Source organism: Monodelphis domestica, chromosome 3, assembly GCF_027887165.1.
Source record: "Monodelphis domestica isolate mMonDom1 chromosome 3, mMonDom1.pri, whole genome shotgun sequence".
NCBI classification, from domain to species: domain Eukaryota; kingdom Metazoa; phylum Chordata; class Mammalia; order Didelphimorphia; family Didelphidae; genus Monodelphis; species Monodelphis domestica.
The window spans coordinates 306078434-306101322 of NC_077229.1; the positions used below are offsets into that span (position 1 = coordinate 306078434).

The 22889-nt window shown below is 37.9% G+C and overlaps 1 protein-coding gene across 5 annotated transcripts in view; it reads left to right on the forward strand.

Annotated features, from left to right (window-relative positions):
- Window positions 1-22611, forward strand: part of FAM110B (family with sequence similarity 110 member B) — a 222519-nt gene extending 199908 nt beyond the window's left edge. For all 5 annotated transcript variants that reach the window (XM_007487091.3, XM_007487093.3, XM_007487094.2 and 2 more), the window contains one exon: window positions 19620-22611. In XM_007487091.3, the coding sequence (XP_007487153.1) occupies window positions 19937-21052 (1116 nt within the window). In that variant the 5' untranslated portion in view covers window positions 19620-19936 and the 3' untranslated portion in view covers window positions 21053-22611. The remainder of the gene's footprint in view (window positions 1-19619) is intronic.
- The last annotated feature ends 278 nt before the right edge of the window (window positions 22612-22889 follow it).

Here is a 22889-nt window from a genome sequence, read left to right on the forward strand (position 1 = left end):
TGATAGCCTTTTTCAGATCTGTTAGAGCTGACAAGTGTTCAGGCCCTAATTTGAGGGGTTCAGGAACCGAATCCTTTGTTAATGCTATAAGGGGTTTAGTGATTTCCCCATAGCATGGAATCCATTGTCTACAAAACCCTGTTGCTCCTAAAATTGCTCTCAGCTGTTTCTTAGTGGTAGGAGCACTCAATTTTTGAATGTTCTCAATTCGTTTTGGAGAAATATAACGAGCACCCGCAGTCAAGATGAATCCCAAATATTCTACTTTTTGGAGACACCATTGAACTTTATCCTTAGAGATTTTATGTCCTCTTTTGTGCAATTCCAAAAGAAGGTGTTTGCTATCTTCTTGACATGTTTCTGCATCTGTTGAAGCCAAGAGTAGATCATCTACATATTTGATTAATTTGCTATTTTTAAATGTTATATTGTCTGTGTCTTGGCTCAAAATTTGCTCAAATAAGCTCGGACTTTCGACATAACCCTGTGGCAGCCGACACCAGGTATATTGTGAGCCCTTCCAGGTGAAAGCAAAAATATGCCTGGAGTTTTCATGTATTGGTATGGAAAAGAAAGCTGAACACAAGTCTACTACTGTAAAGTATGTAGCTGTGCTAGGAATAGATGAAATAATAGTATGTATGTTAGAAACTACGGAGTGTCTCTTTATAACATGATTATTCACTGCCCTTAGATCCTGTACGAATCTATAGATGTGCTTGCCATCGGGTCCTTTTTTTGGTTTTTTAATTGGCAGGATGGGCGTGTTGTATTCAGATTTGCAAGGGATTATTATTCCCTGTTCTATTAATGAGTTAATAACTGGTGTAATACCCTCAATTGCCTCCTTTGAGAGGGGATACTGAGGGATAGAAGGAGGTGGGCTAGATTTAGTTTTTATCTGCACAGGAACAGCAGATTTAAGTAAGCCTACATCAGAAGAAGATGTGGCCCAAAGAGACTCCGGTATATCTTTAGGTATTTCAAAAATGGAAGGTTCTTTTGCCTCCTGGTTTTCAGAGAGAAGTACAGGGAGTAAATTTAAAGATTCCTCTGGTACTTCTAATGATAATGAGCCATCTGGGGAGCAGGTTATTGTGGCTCTGAGTTTGCATAGAAGGTCCCTCCCCAGCAAATTTAAAGGGGAGTCAGGCATCAAAAGGAAGGAGTGTTGTACCTCTAGGGGTCCTACAGACACCATTCTAGGAGGAAGTCTTTTAACTCTTTGGGTTATTCCTGATACTCCCATTACATTCTCTGAGCCAATAGAATAACATTGTAAATCAGGTGTTCTCTTTAATACAGACCAGGAAGCTCCGGTGTCTAATAGACAATCATAATAGGTGTTACCCACTTTTAAGGTAACATGGGGTTCATTAGTATGGGGAGGGCAGTGGATAGGGACAACGGGTAGTAGGACATCAGGGTCTGGGAAATCAAAGGTTGTATCCTCTGATTCCTGTGCCCCAGCCCCCCCCGGGCACCATCATTGTGTTTGGGATATTCCTTGGGCACCCCCCTGAAGGGCACCTCTCTGAGGGTCATTAGTACCTCGAGTAATTTTTGGACGAGCGCCATTTCTCATATATTGTTGAGTATTATCATTAAAATTTTCTTCAATTTGAGCATTGTCATTAAATTCCCAATTCCTATTTCTATAATTCTGGTTTCTAAAGTTCTTATTTCTATATTCATTATAGTTATTTCCATAGTCATTATTATAATTTCTAGAATTCTGGTTTCTATAACCATTATCATAATTTCTATAGTTATTATTTCTAAAACCATTATTAAACTGTGTATTCCTTCCAAACATCTTAAGAAAGGTTCTACATTCCATCATTTTGTGGCCCTTCTTCTCACAGAAGTGGCAAGTAATGGATTGATAATTGGATTTCTGGAGAGGGGCAATTGTCGTTGGTTCATTATCATGCCCACTTTCTAATTTAGTTATCCTATCTATTACACATCTCATTTTTTTCTTCATTTCCTCCATGTCATCATTATTCTCTTTCTCCTTTTCTTCGTTTCCCTTAAAAATATATATAGCTGTTTTTCGCAATTCTTCAAGGTCCATATCTGACCATCTTGGGCATTGTGTTTTAAAATAATTTTTAATTACTTTGCATGAATTATTTACAAAGATTCTTCTAACTTGTCTTAAACTATTCTCTTTATTTAAGTCCCAATCTAAGTATCTGTCCCCAAACTCGATAATTCTGTCCATAAATCTGGAGGGTGTTTCGTTTTCCTTTTGCTTAATTTTTTCCAGTTCCATCCACTTATCTGTACTGTCCGCACATTCCTTCATGGCCGTGAGGATGGCCTCTCTACAACGGTATAGTTGTAGATAGTCCTCAGGATTATTATAGTCCCATTCGGGATCCTGAGATGGCCAATGTGCTGCATTACGCCCCCGGGTTTTGTTGACATGAGCAATTATTTTATTTTTTTCACGTTCACTTAAAAAAGCCTGTAGTAAGCTCTCAACGTCCTTGTAAGACGGATTATATTGAAAAAATATGTCTCCCATCTTTTTTGTTACTAGAAAAGGATCTTGTTCATATGTGGGGATATTTCGTGTAAATTCATTTATTTCTTGGGGAGTAAACGGTATCCTATGTCTTAAAGTCACCACATCCCCATTTCGTCCTATTTCAGGTACTTCTCTTAGAGGAAACAGGCCTCTAGTTGAATTTTGCACCTGTGGGTCAGTTTGACAAGGACAGGTTTCTCTAGGAGGACAAGATCTCCCTTGCATTGGAATTTGGTTTTCTGTAGGAGAAGGAACATGAGAAGCTGGGATTGCAGGGGAAGGGTTTTGGGGATTAAATTCAGACAAGATTTGCACTGCACGAGAGAAGCAGTCTGTTAACTGGGCTATAGGGAAGGTGTTTTCCATCTCTATTTCAGGGAAGGAAATTTCCTCATTCAAAGGTTCAGAAACAGGTCTGTTTCTGGTAGAGTGGGTGTTTGCCCATTGATCCTGTAAGAAACATTTTAGATCTTCTAATTGGGCTTGCATTTTTTCCTCAATTTTTCCTATTTTATCTTCCATATCTCCCATTTTATCCTCAATATTTCCTATTTTATTCTCAATATTTCCTATTTTATCCTCAAGTTTTTCTATTTTATTCTCAATATTTCCTATTTTATCCTCAATTTTTTCTATTGTATCCTCAATTTTTTCTATTGTATCCTCAATTTTTTCTATTTTATCCTCAATATTTTCTATTTTATCCTCAATATTTTCTATTTTATCCTCATTTTTTTCTATTTTATCCTCAACATTTTCTATTTTATCCTCAATATTTTCTATTTTATCCTCATTTTGTTTTATTTTATCCTCATTTTGTTTTATTTTATCCTCATTTTGTTTTATTTTATCCTCATTTTGTTTTATTTTATCCTCAATATTTTTTATTTTTTCATCTCTAAATATAGTATTGAGGAGTACAAAAATGACAGTACCTATTAATATAAAAATTTGGAGGTATCCTTCATTCCTCAATGCCCCTACTTCTTCAGCTGCCATATAATTGTCAAAGAATGTAGTACTCATTTTTATATGTATATTTTGTAATTTCACAAAACACGTGGGGAGCAGGGCAAAGCAACAAACTTTCCACAGGGTTTTTTTTTTTTTTTTAATCCAGGAAGTTGTTCCTTAAGGGAAAGGATATTTAGAAACAGTTCTTCCAGCCAGGACTTTAGAGTCCTGTTGCTGAGATTTAAAAACAGCTGTTTTCTGTCTATCAGAGTCACACAGCTGGGAAGTATCTGAGGTCCGATTTGAACCCAGGACCTTCTGCCTCTAAGGCTGGCTCTCAATCCGCTGAGCTACCCAGCTGTCCCTTAAGATTAAAGGGAAGAAAAAGAAAAAACTGCTGATTCCAATTTAACTTAAGGAGAAAAGAGAAAAAGTTTTTTATACTCACGTGTTCTAGCAGCTGTGTCTTTAAGCCAAGTTTTTTTTTTTTAAAAAAAGGACTAAGTGGTGAAACAGTATAGTAAAAAGGCAAGGAAAAAGTTTTATTGAGAGGATTCTTTAGACTCCCGTGTGGTCAGCCACAATGTTACAAGGGAATCACTTTAAAAGACTGATATATATTAATTTAAGGTCGCCAAGGAATCAGCTATGTAATTCCTAAATGAAAAACTCAAGTCAGCCGTCAGCCTTTTTGGAGTTTAATTACAATAGGAGCAAGAAAGGAATTAGAGATATATATATAGAGAGAAAGGGGAGAGAAGGGAATAGGGCTTAAATACCCCTTCTGTTTAGGCTGGGCCAAAAGGCCCAAGCCCTTAGATAGCTGGGGCAAAGAAAGAGATCAGTCCCTTTCACTCACGTGTCCAAAATGGAGAAACAGTCTCAGAGGCCCCCACCTTCAGCTTCCTTCAGAGCAAGCTTCCTCAGAGTCCAGGAACCACACCGACCCAAAAACTCAATCCTCCTCCTGAGTCTCCAGACCCTCCTATCTTTAAGGACACCATCCAAGTTGCCTCCCCTCAGTCCTCACATCTACCAATCACTCTTCATCAATTTCCCTGTCAATGGAGGCTCTCGCTTAACCCAGGACCGCCCAGAGGTTTCTGGCTTTTTGCACATGTCTGTTGAAGGTCATATTTTCAAATGATTAAATCTATACTCCTTTGTTACAGCCCTTTCTAAATCCTGTTAACTTGAGTATGGTAGAGATTGGAATAATTAAATTTTGATCTAGGCTGCAGCCCTTACTCAATCCTATTAGGACTGAATAGGGTGGAGTATCTCCATTGTATCAATTCTAAAATCAATCAAGACTCAAAGAAATTCCTGTTCTATGCTTAAGCATAGGTCAAAGTCCTTTCCATTGTTCAGCAAAGGGTCTCTGTCCTAAAGTAATCTTAAGAAGGGAAGAGAAAAAACCTCCCATGCCAATGGGGTTCCCATTCCAATAGACTATCAGTAAGAAATTTTCCAAGTATGAAATATCCCAATGGTGAAATTTTCAACAATTATAAGTCTAAGGAAATTTGAGGTTTACACAATACATTAATGTCCCAACTTTGCCACATCCCCTCCAGCATTCATTACTTTCCTTTGCTGTCATGTTAGCCAATCTGCTAGGTGTAAGGTGATACCTCGGACTTGGGTTTGTTTTGTTATGTTTTTTTCTGCAGTATTTTTTTTTACTTTTAAACATTTTATTTGGTCATTTTCAAACATTATTCATTGGAAACAAAGATCATTTTCTTTTCCTCCCCCCCCATCCCACCACCCCTCCCATAGCCGATTCACAATTACACTTGGTATCACATGTGTCCTTGATTCAAACCCATTTCCATGTTGGTATTTCCGTTAGGGTGTTCATTTAGAGTCTCTCCTCAATCATATCCCCTCAACCCCTGTAGTCAAGCAGTTGCCTTTCCTCGGTGTTTTTACTCCCACAGTTTGTCCTCTGCTTGTGGATAGTGTTTTTCTCCTAGATCCATGCAGATTGTTCACGGACATTGCATTGTCCCTAGTGGAGGAGTCCATTACATTCCATTGTACCACAGTGTATCAGTCTCTGTGTACAATGTTTTCCTGGTTCTGCTCCTTTTGCTCTGCATCACTTCCTGGAGGTTTTTCCAGTCTCCATGGAATTCCTCCATTTTATTATTCCTTTTAGCAGAATAGTATTCCATCACTAACATATACCACAATTTGTTCAGCCATTCCCCAAGTGAAGGGCATCCCCTCATTTTCCAAATTTTTACCACCACAAAGAGTGCAGCTATGAGTATTTTTGTATAAGTCTTTTTCCTTATTATCTCCTTGGGGTACTAACCCAGCAGTGCTATGGCTAGATCAAAGGACAGACAGTCCTTTATCGCCCTTTGGGCATAGTTCCAAATTGCCCTCCAGAATGGTTGGATCAATTCACAACTCCACCAGCAATACATTAATGTCCCAACTTTGCCACATCCCCTCCAGCATTCATTACTTTCCTTTGCTGTCATGTTAGCCAATCTGCTAGGTATGTGGTGATACCTCAGAGTTGTTCTGATTTGCATCTCTCTGATTATAAGAGATTTAGAACACTTTTTCATGTGCTTATTAATAGTTTTGATTTCCTTAACTGAAAACTGCCTATTCATGTCCTTTGCCCATTTATCAGTTGGAGAATGGCTTGATTTTTTTTTTGTACAATTTATTTAGCTCTTTGTAAATTTGAGTAATTAAACCTTTGTCAGAGGTTTTTGTTATGAAGATTGTTTCCCAATTTGTTCCTTCCCTTCTGATTTTTGTTACATTGGTTTTGTTTGTACAAAAACTTTTTAATTTGATGTAATCAAAGTTATTTATTTTACATTTTGTGACTCTTTCTAAGTCTTGCTTGGTTTTAAAATCTTTCCCTTCCCAAAGATCTGATATGTATACTATTCTGGGTTCACCTAGTTTACTTATAGTTTCCTTCTTTATGTTCAGGTCATTCTGAGTTTATCTTGATATAGGGTGTGAAGTGTTGTTCCAAACCTCATCCCCCTACACTGTCTTCCAATTTTCCCAACAGTTTTTATCAAATAGTGGATTTTTGTCCCAAAATAGGAGATCTTTGGGTTTATCATAGATTGTCTTGCTGTGGTCATTTACCCCAAGTCTATTCCACTGATCCTCCTTTCTGTCTCTTAGCTAGTATCAAATTGTTTTGATGACCACTTCTTTATAGTATAGTTTGAGATCTGATACTGCAAGTCCTCCTTCCTTTGCATTTTTTTTTTCATGATTTCCCTGGATATCCTTGATCTTTTGTTCTTCCAAAAGAACTTTATGTTTTTTTTTTTCTAATTCAGTAAAAAAATTTTTTTGGTAATTCAATGGGTATATCACCATATAGGTAAATTAATTTGGGTAGGATTGTCATTTTTATTATGTTAGCTTGTCCCACCCATGAGCAATCAATGTTTTTCTAATTGTTTAGCTCTAGTTTTAATTGTGTGGAGAGAGTTTTGTAGTTGTGTTCATATAGGTCCTGTTTTTGTCTCGGCAGATAGATTGCTAAGCATTTTATATTATCTAGGGTGATTTTAAATGGAATTTCTCTTTCTAATTCTTGCTGCTGAAATGGGTTGGAGACATATAGAAATGCTGTTGACTTATGCGGGTTTATTTTGTATCCTGTGACTTTGCTAAAATTGTTGATTGTTTTGACTAGCTTTTTGGTTGACTCTCTAGGATTCTTTAAGTAAATCATCATCATATCAACCGCAAAGAGTGATAGCTTGGTCTCCTCATTGCGAATTTTAATACCTTCAATTTCTTTTTCTTCTCTAATTGCTACTGCTAGTGTTTCTAATACAATGTTAAATAATAGAGGTGATAATGGGCATCCTTATTTCACTCCTGATCTTATTGGGAAGGTTTCTAGTTTATCCTTATTGCACGTAATGTTTACTGATGGTTTTAGATATATGCTGTTTATTATTTTTAGGAAAGGCCCTTCTATTCCTATATTTTCTAGTGTTTTCAATAGGAATGGGTGTTGTATTTTATCAAAGGCTTTTTCTGCATCTATTGAGATAATCATGTGATTTTTGTCACTTTGCTAATTAATTTGGTCAATTATGTGAATAGTTTTCCTATTATTGAACCATCCTTGCATTCCTGGTATGAATCCTGCCTGGTCATTGTGAATAACCCTTGTGATGATTTGCTGGAGTCTTTTTGCTAGAATCCTAATTAAGATTTTTGCATCTATATTCATTAAGCAGATTGGTCTATAATTTTCTTTCTCTGTTTTTGACCTGCCTGGCTTTGGGATCAGTACCATGTTTGTGTCGTGTCAATGAATTTGGTAGAAATCTTTCTTGGATTATTCTGTCAATAGTTTGTATAATATTGGGATTTGTTGTTCGTTGAATTTTTGATAGAATTCATTTGTGAATCCATCTGGACCTACACATTTTTTCTTAGGGAGTTTTGATGGCTTGTTCAATTTCTTTTTCTGATAGGGGGTTGTTTAGGTAATTTATTTCTTCCTCTTTTAGTCTAGGCAATTTATATTTTTGTAAGTATTCATCCATTTCACCTAGATTGCCATATTTGTTGCCATATACTTGGGCAAATTACTTTTTAAAGATTGTTTTAATTTCCTCTTCATTAGAGGTGAGGTCTTGGTACTGTCATCTTGGATACTGTCAATTTGATTGTTTTCTTTCCTTTTTTAATTAGACTGACTAGTACTTTGTCTATTTTATTTGTTTTTTCAAAATACCATCTTCCAGTCTTATTTATTAAATCAATAGTTCTTTGACATTCAATTTTATTAATTTCTCCTTTGATTTTTAGAATCTCTAATTTAGTCTTCATCTGAGGATTTTTAATTTGTTCACTTTCTAGTTTTTTTTTTAATTTGCATGCCCAATTCATTTACCTCTGCCCTTCTTAATTTGTTAATATATGAACTCAAGGATATAAATTTCCCTCTGAGTACTGCTTTGGGTGCATCCCATAGGTTTTGAAAGGATGTCTCATCATTGTCATTTTCATCAATGAAATTATTAATTGTTTATAAAATTTGTTCTTTAACTAACCGGTTTCGGAGAATTGTATTGTTTAATTTCCAATTAATTTTCAATTGTTCCCTTACTAATTATTATTTTCATTGCATTGTGATCTGAGGAAGCTGCATTTATTATTTCTGCTCTTTTGCACTTGTTTGCAATGTTTTTATGCCCTAATACATAGTCAGTTTTTGTGAATGTACCATGTGCTGTTGAAAAGAAGGTATATTCCTTTTTGTCCCTATTTATTTTTCTCCACATGTCTATTAACTCTAATTTTTCTAAGATTTCATTCACTTCTCTTACCTCTTTTTATTTATTTTTTGGTTTGATTTATGTAGTTCTGGTAGAGGAAGGTTCAGGTCTCCCACTAGTATAGTTTTTTTTTATCTATTTCATAATTGATCTCCACTAGTTTCTCTTTTAGAAATTTGGATGCTAGGCCATTTGGTGCATACATGTTGAGTACGGATATTTCCTCATTGTCTATACTGCCTTTTATCAGGATGCAATTACCTTCTCTATCTCTTTTTAACGAGATTTATTTTTACTTTGACTTTGTCAGATATCATGATTACAATTCCTGCCTTCTTTTTATAAGTTGATGCCCAGTAGATTTATCTCCATCCTCTTACTTTCACCCTCTGCTTATCTATCTTCCTCATGTGTGTTTCTTGTAGACAGCATATGGTAGGGTTTTGGATTCTAATCCACTCTGCTATTTGCTTGCGTTTTATGGGTGAGTTCATTCCATTGACATTCAGAGTTATGATTACTAGCTGTGTATTTCCCAGCATTTTGATTTCTACTCCTGGTCCTGCCTTTTCTTCTTTCACTATTTCCTTCTACACCTATGTTTGTTTTTAATCAGTCTCCCTAGTTCCCACCCTTATTTTATTTCCCTTTCTGCCCCCCTCCCTTCTTATCCCCCCTTATTTCCCTGTAGTCTTTCTAAAATTACACCCCCACCCTCTCACTCCCTTGTACCACTTCCCTCCCCACTAGTCTGTTTGTCACCCTTCTAATCCCCTATAGGGCGCAAATCTACTCTCTGCCCCAGTGGATTGTTCTTCCCTCTTTGAGTCAATTTCAAAGCACGTAAGAGTTGAGTATTTCCTATGTTGAACCTCTTTACCCTTCCAGTCTATTGATGTTCTCCCCCCTCCCACCATGAGCTTCTTTGTGACACATAAATTTACCCCCATTTGTTTCTTTTCCCATTTCTTTTAGTATTAACCTCTTTTTTATTTCTAGTTGTGTGTGTATATATATATGTATATATACATATATATACTCACACATGTATATGTATTTATGCATGTATATATCTATATACCTATTTATGTCTTGTCCTTTCATCCTATACAGTTTGTCACTGTTCCCTCTAAGTGTAATTCTTTTTGCTACCCAGGTGATAACAACAGTTTTTAAGAGTTACCAATGACCTCTTTTCTTACAGGGATATATAACATTTCAACTTATTAAGTCTCTTTTTAAAAAAAAAAGGTGGTTTGTTTGTTTTGTTTTGTTTTTCTTTTTTCCGTTTCTTTTAAATTACCTTTTGATGGTTCTCTTGAGTTCTGTGCTTGGGCATCGAATTTTGTCTTTACAAATTCTTGGAATTCTTCTATTTTGTGAATGACTATACTTTCCCTATAAGAATATAGTCAGTTTTTCTGGGTAGTTAATTCTTGGTTGTAGACCTAGTTCCTTTGCTTTCCTGAATATCATATTCCATGCCTTTCGGTCCTTCAGTGTGGATGTAGGCAGATCCTGAGTTATCCTCACTGTGGTTCCATGGTATCTGAATGACTTCTTTTTGGCAGCTTATAATATCTTTTCTTTGGTCTGATAGTTCTTGAATTTGGCTATAACATTCCTAGGTGTTGTCAGTTGGGGATTAAACATAGGAGGTGATCTGTGGATTCTTTCAATCTTCACTTTTCCCTCTTGTTCTAGACTATCAGGGCAGTTTTCTTGAATAATTTCCTATAGTATTGTGTGCAGCCTTTTTCTTTTGTCATGGTCTTCTTGTGGACCAATGATTCTTAAATTGTCTCTCCTCAAACGATTTTCTAAATCCTCTGTTTTGTGAATGAGATGCTTCATATTTTTCTCAATTTTTTCATTCTTTTGTTTTTGTTTTATAATGTCCTGCTGCCTTGTGAGGTCACTTAATTCCAGTTCTTGTATTCTGGTTCTTAAAGACTGGGTTTCATCCCTGGATTTTTGGTCATCCTTCTCTTTCTGGTCTGATTTTCGATGGAGGTCATCTTTCATCCTTTTTACCACATCTTTCTTCTCCTTTGCCTCATTTTCCAGCTGGTTGATTTTGGCTTTCAAGGCACTATTTTCTCATTTTAGTCCAAGTGTCTCCATTTCCAGATGACTTATCTTAGTTTTTAAGTTTTTTTCCCTTTTGTTTTCAGCCTCTCTTAATTGTGTTTTGAATTGAATTTTGAGTTCTTCCAAAGTCTGTATCCAATTTGCTGGGATTTCTGATTTATTGTTTGCTGATCCCTCCCCCTCTGTTCCATTTGCTGTATAGAAGCTGTCTATTGTAATTTCTTTCTTCTTTTTCTGTTGTTTGCTCATATTCACCCCTTCTTTGCTCCCCGTATTTGTCTGCATTCTTGCTCCTCTCATATTTTTGGTTTTGGGGGATTCTGTCAGTCTCCCCTCTTGGAGCTTTGACAGAAGATTTCTCAGTGTGTAATATTTATTGGGAAAGGAAATAGGATTGGGAAAAATGGGGATAAATGGGGAATAATGGGAGGTTTGTATAGGGGTAAGGAGGAGTTAAGAGGAGAGAGAGAACACTGCTTGGTGAGTCAAGGGAGGGAGATGCCCCCTGCTGAGAGGAAACAGCTAGTCCCAAGACCCAACTGCCACTCCCAGTTGGCCCTCCCCCACACAAACTGTTAGTCTAGTTTCCTTTCCACAAGTGCAATCTGTGTAGGAGGGTTGTTGGGGTTTTGAGCTTCCTTATTCTCTGGGGGCTTTTGATTGGATTAAAGTCCAGCAGTCAATGAAGGAGGGGTGTGGAGCCTGGGCTCCCTGAGTTCTGAAGACTTTTGATGGGATTAAGTTCAGCTGGGTTGGGCTGGGTGTGCTCTGAGGCCAAAACCTCCTGGAAGGCTGAAGCAAATATGGAGGATCTCCACAGCTCTGGCCTGGCTGCCAGCTCTATGCTCCCTCTCCCACTCCTTCCCCACCATCTGGGTTCAACACTCTGAGCTTGACATAGCCCTGCTCACAAAGTACACCCTCCAAACCAGCACCTTTGCCCACCCAGAGGTTCCAGCTGCCGCTGGAAACTCAGCACTCTCGGTGAGCCGGGGGAAGGGTCCTGGGACCTTCCTTCTACCTTCCCCTTAAACCTGAGTGTTCTTGGATTCCAGCTTGGGGGGGGGGGTACCTTTTGAATTGATTACAGCAAGAGGGTTCCTTGGCTCTCTCTTTTAGGTTTGATTATCAGTCTCCTTGGAGCATTCAGTTTGTGATCAGTAAGGAAGGGTATTCAGAGGTCTGAACTTCTGCTCCTTCTAGGCTGTCTTCTTGATTCTGCCTCCTATAATAAACTTTTTAAAAAGCATTTAAAAGTTTATTTAAATTTACTTTTAATTTTATAAATTTGAATATTTTTTAAAATTTTAACTAAAGAGTGTATTCTGCAGGTATGCCACTTTCTCAGTCTGGTGGATAAATACCAAGTATCCTCTTTCTTGACTACTTTGGTCACCTGATGTATTCTGTTAGACTTTTTCTTGTGGAGCCATGTCAGAACTGTTGTGTTTGCATCAAATCCTCATTTTTTCTACATGATCAGAAGTCTATAGTTATAAATGTAATATTTTCTGTCATTGAGCAGCAGCTTATGACATTTTCTACAAAGTTCAAAAATCAGCTAGAGTGATGAATAATAGAATAAGGTGGCTTTAGTGAATATTAATAAGAAAAATCAGTATTTCATTTCTAATATTCAAACTTCTAAATTATGTTCTATAAGTTTGTAGCATTTATATTTCTGAAGTTTTTAATATTTAAAACTATAATACTAGTTTGTGGGACACTATTAGATGTCTAATAAATGTTTCTTGATTGGTCAAATCAGTATCCATCTCCAGTATTCAAGGAACTTTCTTTTCTTCCTGCCTAAAATCCTATGCAACTTTAGGTGCCATCTTAAATGTTATGAAATTTTCCCTGACCACCTCAGAATGTGCTATTCTCATCTCTCTCCAAATTCCAGAGGTACTTATGTTCTGGCTCCCTATTTATGGTGGCATGTTTTCTCTGTATAGATTATAAATTCTTTCTTCCTTATAAAATCCTTCTTCCTCTATTTCCTGAGAGTAAACCTATGCTTCTTTGTATTCCTTACTGCACCTAGTATGATAACTTCTATTTAGTGGTTACTCAGTAAACATTGGCTCTTTTTGTGGTAAGGTGTACCCCTAAATTGTAGAATTACATTTTCTCATAGGTTTTTAATTGTTAGACAATTCAGATTTTTTTAATGTTTTCAGGATAATTTTGAGAACTATCTTAGCTTAAATTATGAAGATATTGAATCTGTTTGCCTATATTTGAATAACCAGGTATATAGAGATAAGGGATTGGCTCCTACCCAACTTATGTCAAAAATTAATAAGCAAATTACAATTAGGTAGTTTTGACTTTGTATAAATTCATTAACCTTCCTATGTGCTTTTAATTCATCTAGAAAATGAGAGTTATAGTAAATATTCTTTAAAGCCCTTTCAAGTCCTAAAATTCTATGAAGCTACCTCAAAATGAAATAGCTACACTACTTATATAAATCTCAATTATGCTTGACATTTTGCATTAGTAACAGTAAAAATCTGGGATTCCAGTCATTTCAGAATCTTAATTGGCTAACAATCAGATTGCTCCTTGTGATGCTTAATAAGTTGGATATACCCTTCGATGTCTTTTCATTTTCATCTGAGTCTGTGCCCTACAGTTGTCACCAGGTAGTATGTTCCTTAGTTAGTTACATAGCCTCTGTAGAGCTATAGCCTATGTAGCAATAGAATCTCAACATTGCACTAGAACCTAAGAGGCAAATATAAATAGGTAATGGATTTATTAAGCATGTACAATGTACCAGCATTGTGCTAAATGATAGAAATACAAATAAAAGGAAGCAAGAAAGTGCCTGTGCCCAAGGCCATTTCATGCTAATGGGGTAAAAGCACATAAATGGAAATTGGAAGCTAGTTGGGGAAAAGATATATAAGAGCATGGTAACATTTCCAGGGATGTCCCAAAAGTTCAGGAGAGACCTGAAATTGATCAAGATGAGGTCACAGCTGGCATTTCAAAGCCCAGGTGGTCACTCCAGAGGTGGAGTCCTTGCTCCGATGGTAAGTGGAAATGAAACTCCGAGGGGAATTGAAGGCAAAAGGACTGGCTGGAAGGAGTCTGGGAAGTGGAGATCTTCTAGTCTAAAACTTGAGTAGAAATATTTTCAAGTATTCAGCCTTTGCTTGAAGATCTCCAGCAATAGGGAATTAGTATTTCCAGAGGTAGAACATTGTGCTTTTCAGTGTTTGGAAGTTTGTTCTGTTTTGTTCTTTTGATCTCCCTTTCTGCCACCAGTTCTAACCTCTGGAGCCAATGAGAATTACTTGGAATTCAGTCAACATTTTTCTAGCCTGTCAGTATACAAGACTCCATGCCAGATTGTAGAGATATAAAAATTAAAATGCCACAGCTCAGGGGACTTCTTATCCAACTCATAATGAAACAGACAAAAGTGTTCATCCAAACTGTGCTTGAAAACTTCTATTGAGTATTCATTATCTCCTGATCCAATTCTGAATAGTTTGAATGGTTAAGGAAGGTTTTCCTTACATCAACATTTAATCTACCTCTCTGCAATGTCCATTCATGGCTTCTGATTCTTCCATGTATATAATTGTATCTCCTCAGTACAGTATAAACTCCTTGAAGATTTAGGAATTCTTTATTGTTTCATTATCCCCAGTGCCTAATGCTGTACTCAACATGGTAGAATGGTAGCATTCTCTAATTTTGTTGAATGGTTCCTAAAACAGGCCATGCATTGGGAATTCTCCCCATGACCACTGTCAATCATCCTTTGGCATGCTTTTCTTTTGTATCATTCCTCTCTTCTATATACCTTTTATACCCCCTAACAAAATTCAGTCTAATGGGAGGAGAGAGAGAGAGAGAGACGGAGAGACAGACAGAGAGAGAGACAGAGAGAAAGAGAGAGAGAGAGAGACAGAGAGAGAGCACATGCACATTAGCAGAGCATTCACATTAGTAACAAAAGCAAGGAGGAAAAATTTCTTTTCTCTACAATAGCAAAATTCCAGTCTCTTTCTGGATATATTGTTATTAATCCTTATAACGTCTCTGTGAGGCACATAAGTAGTAAATGTTATCCTTGAAAGGAGAGGCGCTTGAGAAATGAGTATTCGGACAATATGTTATTGTTCAAAAGTTGAAGGCTATACTATTCTTTATTTTGTAGTCCAAACATTAGATCATATTCAGAGTGTTCTCTGATTAAGACAACAAAATAAGCAGAACCTGGGAAGAAACAAAGTAAAATCATTAATGACAAGTCTTTTCTTTGACATTTTTACTTTTTGAATCTAGTCCTAACCTCCTCCACAATAGTCCTACTATGGTGATTCATTGTAACATGGAAGTAACCCTAGGTTGTCACAGAGTAATCCTATTGGAAAGCAAATTCTGGCAGATTGGTTTAGCCTTGAAAAGCTTCTAGTACAGACACCATAGGAGAACATGTCTGTTGTCCAAAGACCAACCCAACTAAATTTGGAGGGAATAGGTTGACTGCAGAATGAAGGATTTTTTCAAGCCCACCCTGTCTCAATGGTCATCAATTGAAACACAAGTAAATGTTGATAGGTTTCAAACGATTTTAATATTCTCCTCTCAAGTAGGCTAACTGGAGCATACTATTAGAGTCAGCAGGATTAGCAATATGTAGAGATTGATTTATCCTAGGTAATAACTTATTGTAACAACCAAGTAACAGCTGGGCCAGAGAACTGCCACATTGATCAGCTCTCCAGATCTCACTATGCTTTCCTGTGTCCAAGTTTGTTCCTCCATTTCTAGTATGATATGTAACAATGGCCTTCCCCTCTCAAAGTAGCCCATTGTTGCCATCTTTTCCCCCTAAGTAAGTTGGAATTTCTTCATAGTCATGACATTTTAAGATGGGGAAATAACTTTCCAAGGTGAAACTTAAGTACTATATCCTGATTAGGTGACTGACTCTCCAGAGAAGAATTGCTTTTTACCTTCTGAGTTTCATTTCAAATCTGTTCCAACAAACAACTTTCTAAGCTTAATGAGAAGAGGTTTCTTTTTAAACAAAATTGAAATGTCAATGTAGAATTACAAATTCAGGAGAAGTCATTTATGCAGAAGTTGCCTTGGGGCTCCTTAGACCCTGAATAGGAAAATGTTTTTAGTATGGCAGGCCCCTGAGCAGATTACTGAAATCGTGTCTAGTTTATCATCAAAGCAAAATTGATGGTTTTTATTTAGAGAATGTATTTCAGAAGACTTCAAGGAAAAGAAATGAGTTATTTCTAATATTGCTATTAGTAATATGCATTTTATTTTCTTTCCTTACTGTGAGAATGGAGCATTTTTCTGTGAATATCACTATTTATTTGAGTAGGTAAACAGTTACTTGACATTTTGGTTCAATGCCTCTGTCTTCTAAATTTTCATTTCCCTAATTATAACCCTGCATGAAGGTAATGGAAATCAGCTTTCTTAGGGAGGTGATAAGATGTACTGGTTCTGTGTCTTAGCAAGATGTAAGATCAAAGTAACCCAGGTTCAAAGAATCCCAGGGAGGGAGTCAGGGGGAAGGGGAGGAAGAGTGTAAGACTGTAGGCTTGTGTGTGTGCACATGTGTGCTTGCGCATGCCAAAACAACTGTCTTTATTTCACTGATAATTAAAATGAGAAGTGAAGAAAGGGTAGTCAGAGATACCTGGAAAAAAACAATAAAAATTAGGAAGGCCATTAACCAATTGCTTTGGAGTGCAGATTTTTTTTTTCATATGTTCTCTAACCCTTGCCACAGGGAATGAAGTCATCCAGCTGAACAAGATAGATTTCAGGACATTTTGTATTAAGTTGAATGTTAACATTCCTTATGTAGCAGTCTTATGTTGGAATGTTGCTGTTTGTTATATGTCAGCATGTAGCTGTAGTTGATTTTTAAAATATCAAATTATTCAAATTTAATTTCAGATTATACATGTTCCCAGTAGTAGATATTGTTCAACATTACCCAAGTTTTAAATAATATAAGGCATACTTTTTCAGTGTGACTGACATTTTAATACTGGCAACATAGGAAAACTAGGAATTTTAAGTACATAAAGTAACTGCTGCTTTTAGCTGTGTTATCAGGAAAGCAGTAGGCATTAATTAAGCATTTACTGTGGACCAAGCACTGTGCTAAGCTTTGGGAATACAAATTTAGACAAAAAGAAAGCCAGTCCTTGCCTTCAAGGTGTTTATGTTCTAATGGGAGAAGACAATACTAGAGCTAAAGGGGGAGAAGAAGGGGAGGGTGAAAGTCCCTGCAATGGGGCAGGGAGGCAAAGTCCTTAGAGTCAGCTCAGCTGGGAGAGGAATGAGACTTGGCCAGTCTGAGCTTATCCCCAAAATGAAAGCCCTGAAAGAAAAATCACAGATGGGAGAAGGAGGCCTTCATGAAGGAGGAACCTTCCAGAAGGAGAAGGCCCTGGGTGCTAAAGGAAGGATCAAAGTATTAGGAGCAATTGTGACAAGTACGCAAATATTTCTCCATATATCTGAAACATTTAAAATCAGTCTAGATGTCCTATCCAAAATATATACATATATAATAATTTAAACCCTTATTTTCTGTTTTAGAATCAAAAATAAGTATCAGTTCCAAGGCAGAATAATGGAAAGGGCTAGGCAGGGTTAAGTGACTTACCCAGGGTCACATAACTAAGAATAACTGGCCACATAACTGAGGCCAATTTTGAACCCAAGACCTCCTATCTGCAGACCTAGCTCTCTATCCACTGAATCATCTAACTAAACTGCTCTCCCCCAATAATGTTTAAAAAAATAGTTTGTAGTGTTTGATGGACTAAACTCTAAGTATATATAATTTTGCTTTACATGAGAAAAACTGATTTTCTGTTAGGCAGGTGAGTTAGTTTGAGCAGATAATTTCATTGAAAAATCTAAAAGTCCCACAGAAGCAGTTTAATGAAATATGAGCTCTTATTTGTAAGTTCCCTGAGGCCAGGAACTGACTTGATTTTGTCTTTGTTTCCCTAAAACTGAACTCAGTGTCTGCGAAGTCGTAGAAACTTAATAAATATTCCTTGATTGATAGATTGAGTTCATCAGTTTAGCAAACTTTCTTTGTACAATTTTTCTCTTCTGATACACTTTACAAATTCCTATCATTTATATTCTTAGAGATTTGCTTTGGGCACAGAAAGTTTAAGATCATACAGAGACAAAATTGGAATCCAAGTCTTCTAGACACCAGGGCCAGGTTTCTATCCTAAAGGAATATGGTGCTGCCTCTCATATGTGTGTGTGTTTCAATCAGTCAATAAGCATTATTAAGTGCCTGCTATGTGACAAGCCCTGTGCTAAGTGCTATTGGGATACAAAAAAAGAGGCAAAAGGCAGTCTCTGCCTCCAAGGAGCTAATTGTGACACAAGGAAATAAATATGTACAAATAAGCTCTATTCAGCATAAAGGGAAAAAAAGAGAGGAAAAGCACTAGAATTAGAAAGGGATTGTGAGAGAGGCTTCCTATAAAATTTGAGATTTGAGTTTGGAATTTGAAGAAAGCTAGGAAAGAGAGCAGGGAGAGATTGAGGACAGAGAGCATACCAGAAATGGGGTACAGGCAAAGAAAATGCCCAGAGCTTAAACTGAATCTTGTGTAATGGATATGTACTGGATAACAAGCAGATGGATTATCTCTATCTTTCCCTGTTGTCCCCCCCCAACCTCCACCCCTAACCCATTCTGTTTTTGAGAAATATAAAGAGGAAGTGATGACTTCCTGTGTGATTCAGAAGTTGGTAATTAATGGTGAGAGAAATCATTCTCTCCACTGAAAACGAATGGATTACAATCAAAACTGCATTCAAGAATAAATTAAGATTTCTCTCAGAAACAGTGGCATTTTAAAAGTTTTGGGGGAGATGGGTTGGAGCTAGGTGGCTCAGGAAGCCAGGCATAGAGGTTGGGAGGTACTGGGTTCAAATTTGACATTTCCTGTCTCTGTGACCATAGGCAAATCACTTAACCCCCAATTACCTAGCTCTTACCACCTTTCTGCCTTGAAATCAATGCACAATGTTGATTCTAAGATGGAAAGCAAGTGTTTAAAAAGAAAAAAGAAAGCCAGGAGGGGCAGCTAGGTGGGTTCATTGGATGGAAAACCAGACTTGGAGATGGGAACTCTTGGGTTCAAATCTGACCGCAGACATTTCATAGCCGTGTGACCCTAGGCAAGTCACTTAAAACTTATTGACTAGACCTTACTGCTCTTCTACTTTGGTACTGATAATTAGTATCAATTCCAAGACAGAAAGTTAGGATTATTTAGAAGAATTATGAGGTAAGATACTAATTCCTAGCACTCGGGCTCCAGTGCCCTACACAGTGCCTTTGTTAATCAGGGCTCAGAGGAGGCTCCTCACTTCTAGAGAAACAGCTGGAATAGTTACTTAGTTTTGATTGAGCTGCTGTTTCCTTTAGCCTATCTATGTAGAATTGATTAAATCAGATGCTGGTGCAGATGCATCTGTGCATTCAACCATTTTTCCTGAGTTTTTCATCATTTGTAACTGATGCACACTCCCCAAAGGTATGATGGTATGAATGCTTCAGATGAGATAGCCCCGCTTTGACTGCACCGCCTAGGGCTGTAATTCAGCCAGTGACTAAAGAAGTCTATACAGAATTTCTCTGTTGCTATAGCTATGATGTCACACACTCATCCTCACCCGTGGTTGGTTATTTTGTTTTTCAGATCCCTGCCTGTAGTTGAGCACAAAGACCTCCGAAGAGAGACTCCCACCTCCTTCTGGGAGAAGAAAGGAATCAGCAGAGCAGATTTAAAGGGACTCATTTCTGGTGGCCCTTTGTATACAAGTCTGCCTTCAAAGAGGGAGGGAGAAACACAGTAGCATCTAATGAACTCTTCACAGTGATATGAGGAACTGCTGACACTCAAATTCCAAAGATCCATCCACTATTCCTCGTGCTTAATGTATATGTTTCTACAAAGTCCGTTGAGAAGAGCCCAGAAGAGAATCCAAAACGGCTGCGGGGGAAAGACCACCCAACATGCCTACAGAGACACTTCAGACAGGTAGCATGGTGAAACCTGTCAGTCCAGCCGTTACGTTCACGTCGGCAGTCCCCCTCCGCATCCTGAACAAAGGACCAGACTATTTTCGCAGGCAAGCAGAGCCTAATCCCAAAAGACTTAGTGCGGTGGAAAGACTAGAAGCTGATAAGGCAAAATATGTAAAGAGCCAAGAGGTCATCAATGCCAAACAAGAACCTGTGAAGCCAGCTGTGCTCGCAAAGCCACCTGTCTGCCCTGCTGCAAAGCGAGCACTGGGCAGCCCGACGCTGAAAGTGTTTAACAACAATGCAAAGACTGAGAGTGGTATGCAGAGGGAGAACTTAAAACTTGAGATACTAAAAAATATTATTAATAGTTCTGAAGGCTCCAGCTCAGGTTCAGGTCACAAACACAGTACCAGAAATTGGCCACCCCACAGGTCGGATTCGGCAGAACTAAACCGACACTCATTTGCAGAATCTCTAAAGGTTTACCCCACCCAAGGCCGGAGCAGTCCTCAAGAGAGCAACTCAAATGTCAGCAGAAGGCTCCTAGAACACTCAGCAGAGTCCTTCCTGCACGTTTCCCATAGCTCGTCAGACATTCGCAAAGTGACTAGTGTGAAACCTTTAAAAGCAATACCTTGCAGTAGTTCAGCACCACCGCTGCCCCCCAAACCTAAGGTTGCTGCCATTGCCACAATGAAAGCTCCCGAAATTGACCCAATAGAACCCTCCAGTTGTGGAGTCAGCCGGAGACCCTCCCTGCAACGGTCCAAATCAGACTTAAGTGACAGATACTTTCGTGTGGATGCAGATGTGGAGAGATTCTTTAACTACTGTGGCTTGGATCCTGAAGAACTTGAAAACCTTGGGATGGAAAACTTTGCAAGGGCTAACTCCGATATAATATCCCTCAACTTTCGCAGTGCAAGCATGATCAGCTCAGACTGTGAACAGTCTCAGGACAGCAACAGCGACCTTAGAAATGACGACAGTGCCAATGACCGTGTGCCATATGGCATTTCTGCAATTGAGAGAAATGCCCGAATCATCAAGTGGTTGTATAGCATCAAGCAAGCAAGAGAGTCACAGAAAGTATCTCATGTGTGAGAGAAGGGTAGAGACCAGCTCCCTCTAATAAGATGAGGAAGGACCATATCTTTGTCTGTGAATCGTCAGTTGTGAAGGGTTGTGAAGTCTACTTGAAGTTTCGTAAACTTCTCCAATCTCTTTGTGTTGCCTGTTGTGCAATGTTTTCAAGTTGCATGCCTGTCAACATGTGAACTGACCTGGCTTCCACTTGAACAATAACCGCAGAGCCTGGCTGAGCATACGCATTATCTGCCAAAAGTTTAAGACCAGAATCTAGTTAGGGCATAACTTCATTCTAATCAGAACTGTTTACATGAAAATGGCATAATGACTTTTCAATATTTATGTAGTTGTGTTTTTATAGCCCGCCTTTATGTGTCTTAATTAAAATTTGTCAACCTACATTATTGGCTTTTGAGTTGGGAATGGAATCTTTTCTTTAAGTAATTCTTTATTTAAAATAATGCCCAGTTAGCCTGCAAGTGAAAGAGTAAGAATAGGGAGGAAAAGTGGATTTCATCTCAAAAATGATGCATTGGCCTACACGAGGTTGAAGGGATCCAAGTTTCTTGAGGAACAGATTGGAAAATAAGATACTTATCAATTCCTGCCTGAAATTTTCATACCATATCCTGACGTGGCAGTCTGGAGGCACGAACCATTCAGCAATTCTTATAGGAGAAATTCAGCCAAGGCTTGAATTTGAATCAGTAGAGAGAGATACCTCTAGGTCTACTTAGTCCTGGTCCCAAGGAAAAATAAGCATATATACATCCACAAGTGAATCAAGTTGGGTGGTGGTGAGTGGAAGGCTATTTGGTATGGGGAGGGGAGGACAAGGAGAGAGCAGTGTTTTGTTGATCATTCAAAGATTCCCAGTCTTAAACTTTTGACAGGAATGGCTGGACCCTAAAGCTGATACTAAATGCCTTCTTTTTCTCCCTTTAAAAATTTATCAAATACATCCTTCCATCTTTTCTTTTTTACCTTTTTTTTTTTAGGGGAAGGGTGGGTTTACGGGGTTTGACCTATTTGAAGAGTTCAAGGACAAAAAATGGAAACACACAGCCATATTAGTATAAAGCCTCCTATTCAAAAGTAAAGACATCCAATAGCTGACCTGTATCTGAAAAGGTGTGATTCTGTAGTCTTGCATATGTTGTATCTCGAGCTGTGAATGTCCATTACAGCTCTAGGAAACTGTAGAAACCAAACAGTATGTAGATTTTTTTTTTCTTTTCCCTTCTCTTTATGGTCGTTAGTGCACCCCATCAACCCGTTATATCCCTCCCCCCATCCCCTTTCAAGACAATCTATGTCTTCCCAATGGTTTAATGAACTGTCATTCAGCAGACAGTTGTGGTGTGGTAGCAAAAAAAAAGTTGAAAGTACAGTGGCCTGCTTCATTATTCTCATATTCATGCTTTGAAGTACATCGCATCCCTACCTTATATACTTCATCAGCTAATAAGAAACTTTTTTATGGTGTAAATGCTGTAAGACTTTGTAAATACTTCAGTTGTTATGAAATCTTAAAAAAAAAGTGTTATGCTAATAAATTGCTCCTGGTGCAGCCATTCTTGGTGGTGTTTTCTTTTATCCTTTCACCTCCCACCCCCACAGTATCTCTATGAGCCAAAGCTGTGGGAAGAAGTCTGGATTAAACTCTGCTGCGGTGACTTGCTACTGAATTCCCATAATTCTGAGCATCAGTGCTTTTAATTGTAGCTATAGCAACATCTTCCTGTGGGTCTAGAAGAGTTTCATCCAGACTCCCGAAATAGCTTCCTGCTTCTTTGCTTATTTCACACTTACCTGACAGGATTGGGTTTTTTCTTGTCTTAAGCCTCTATTT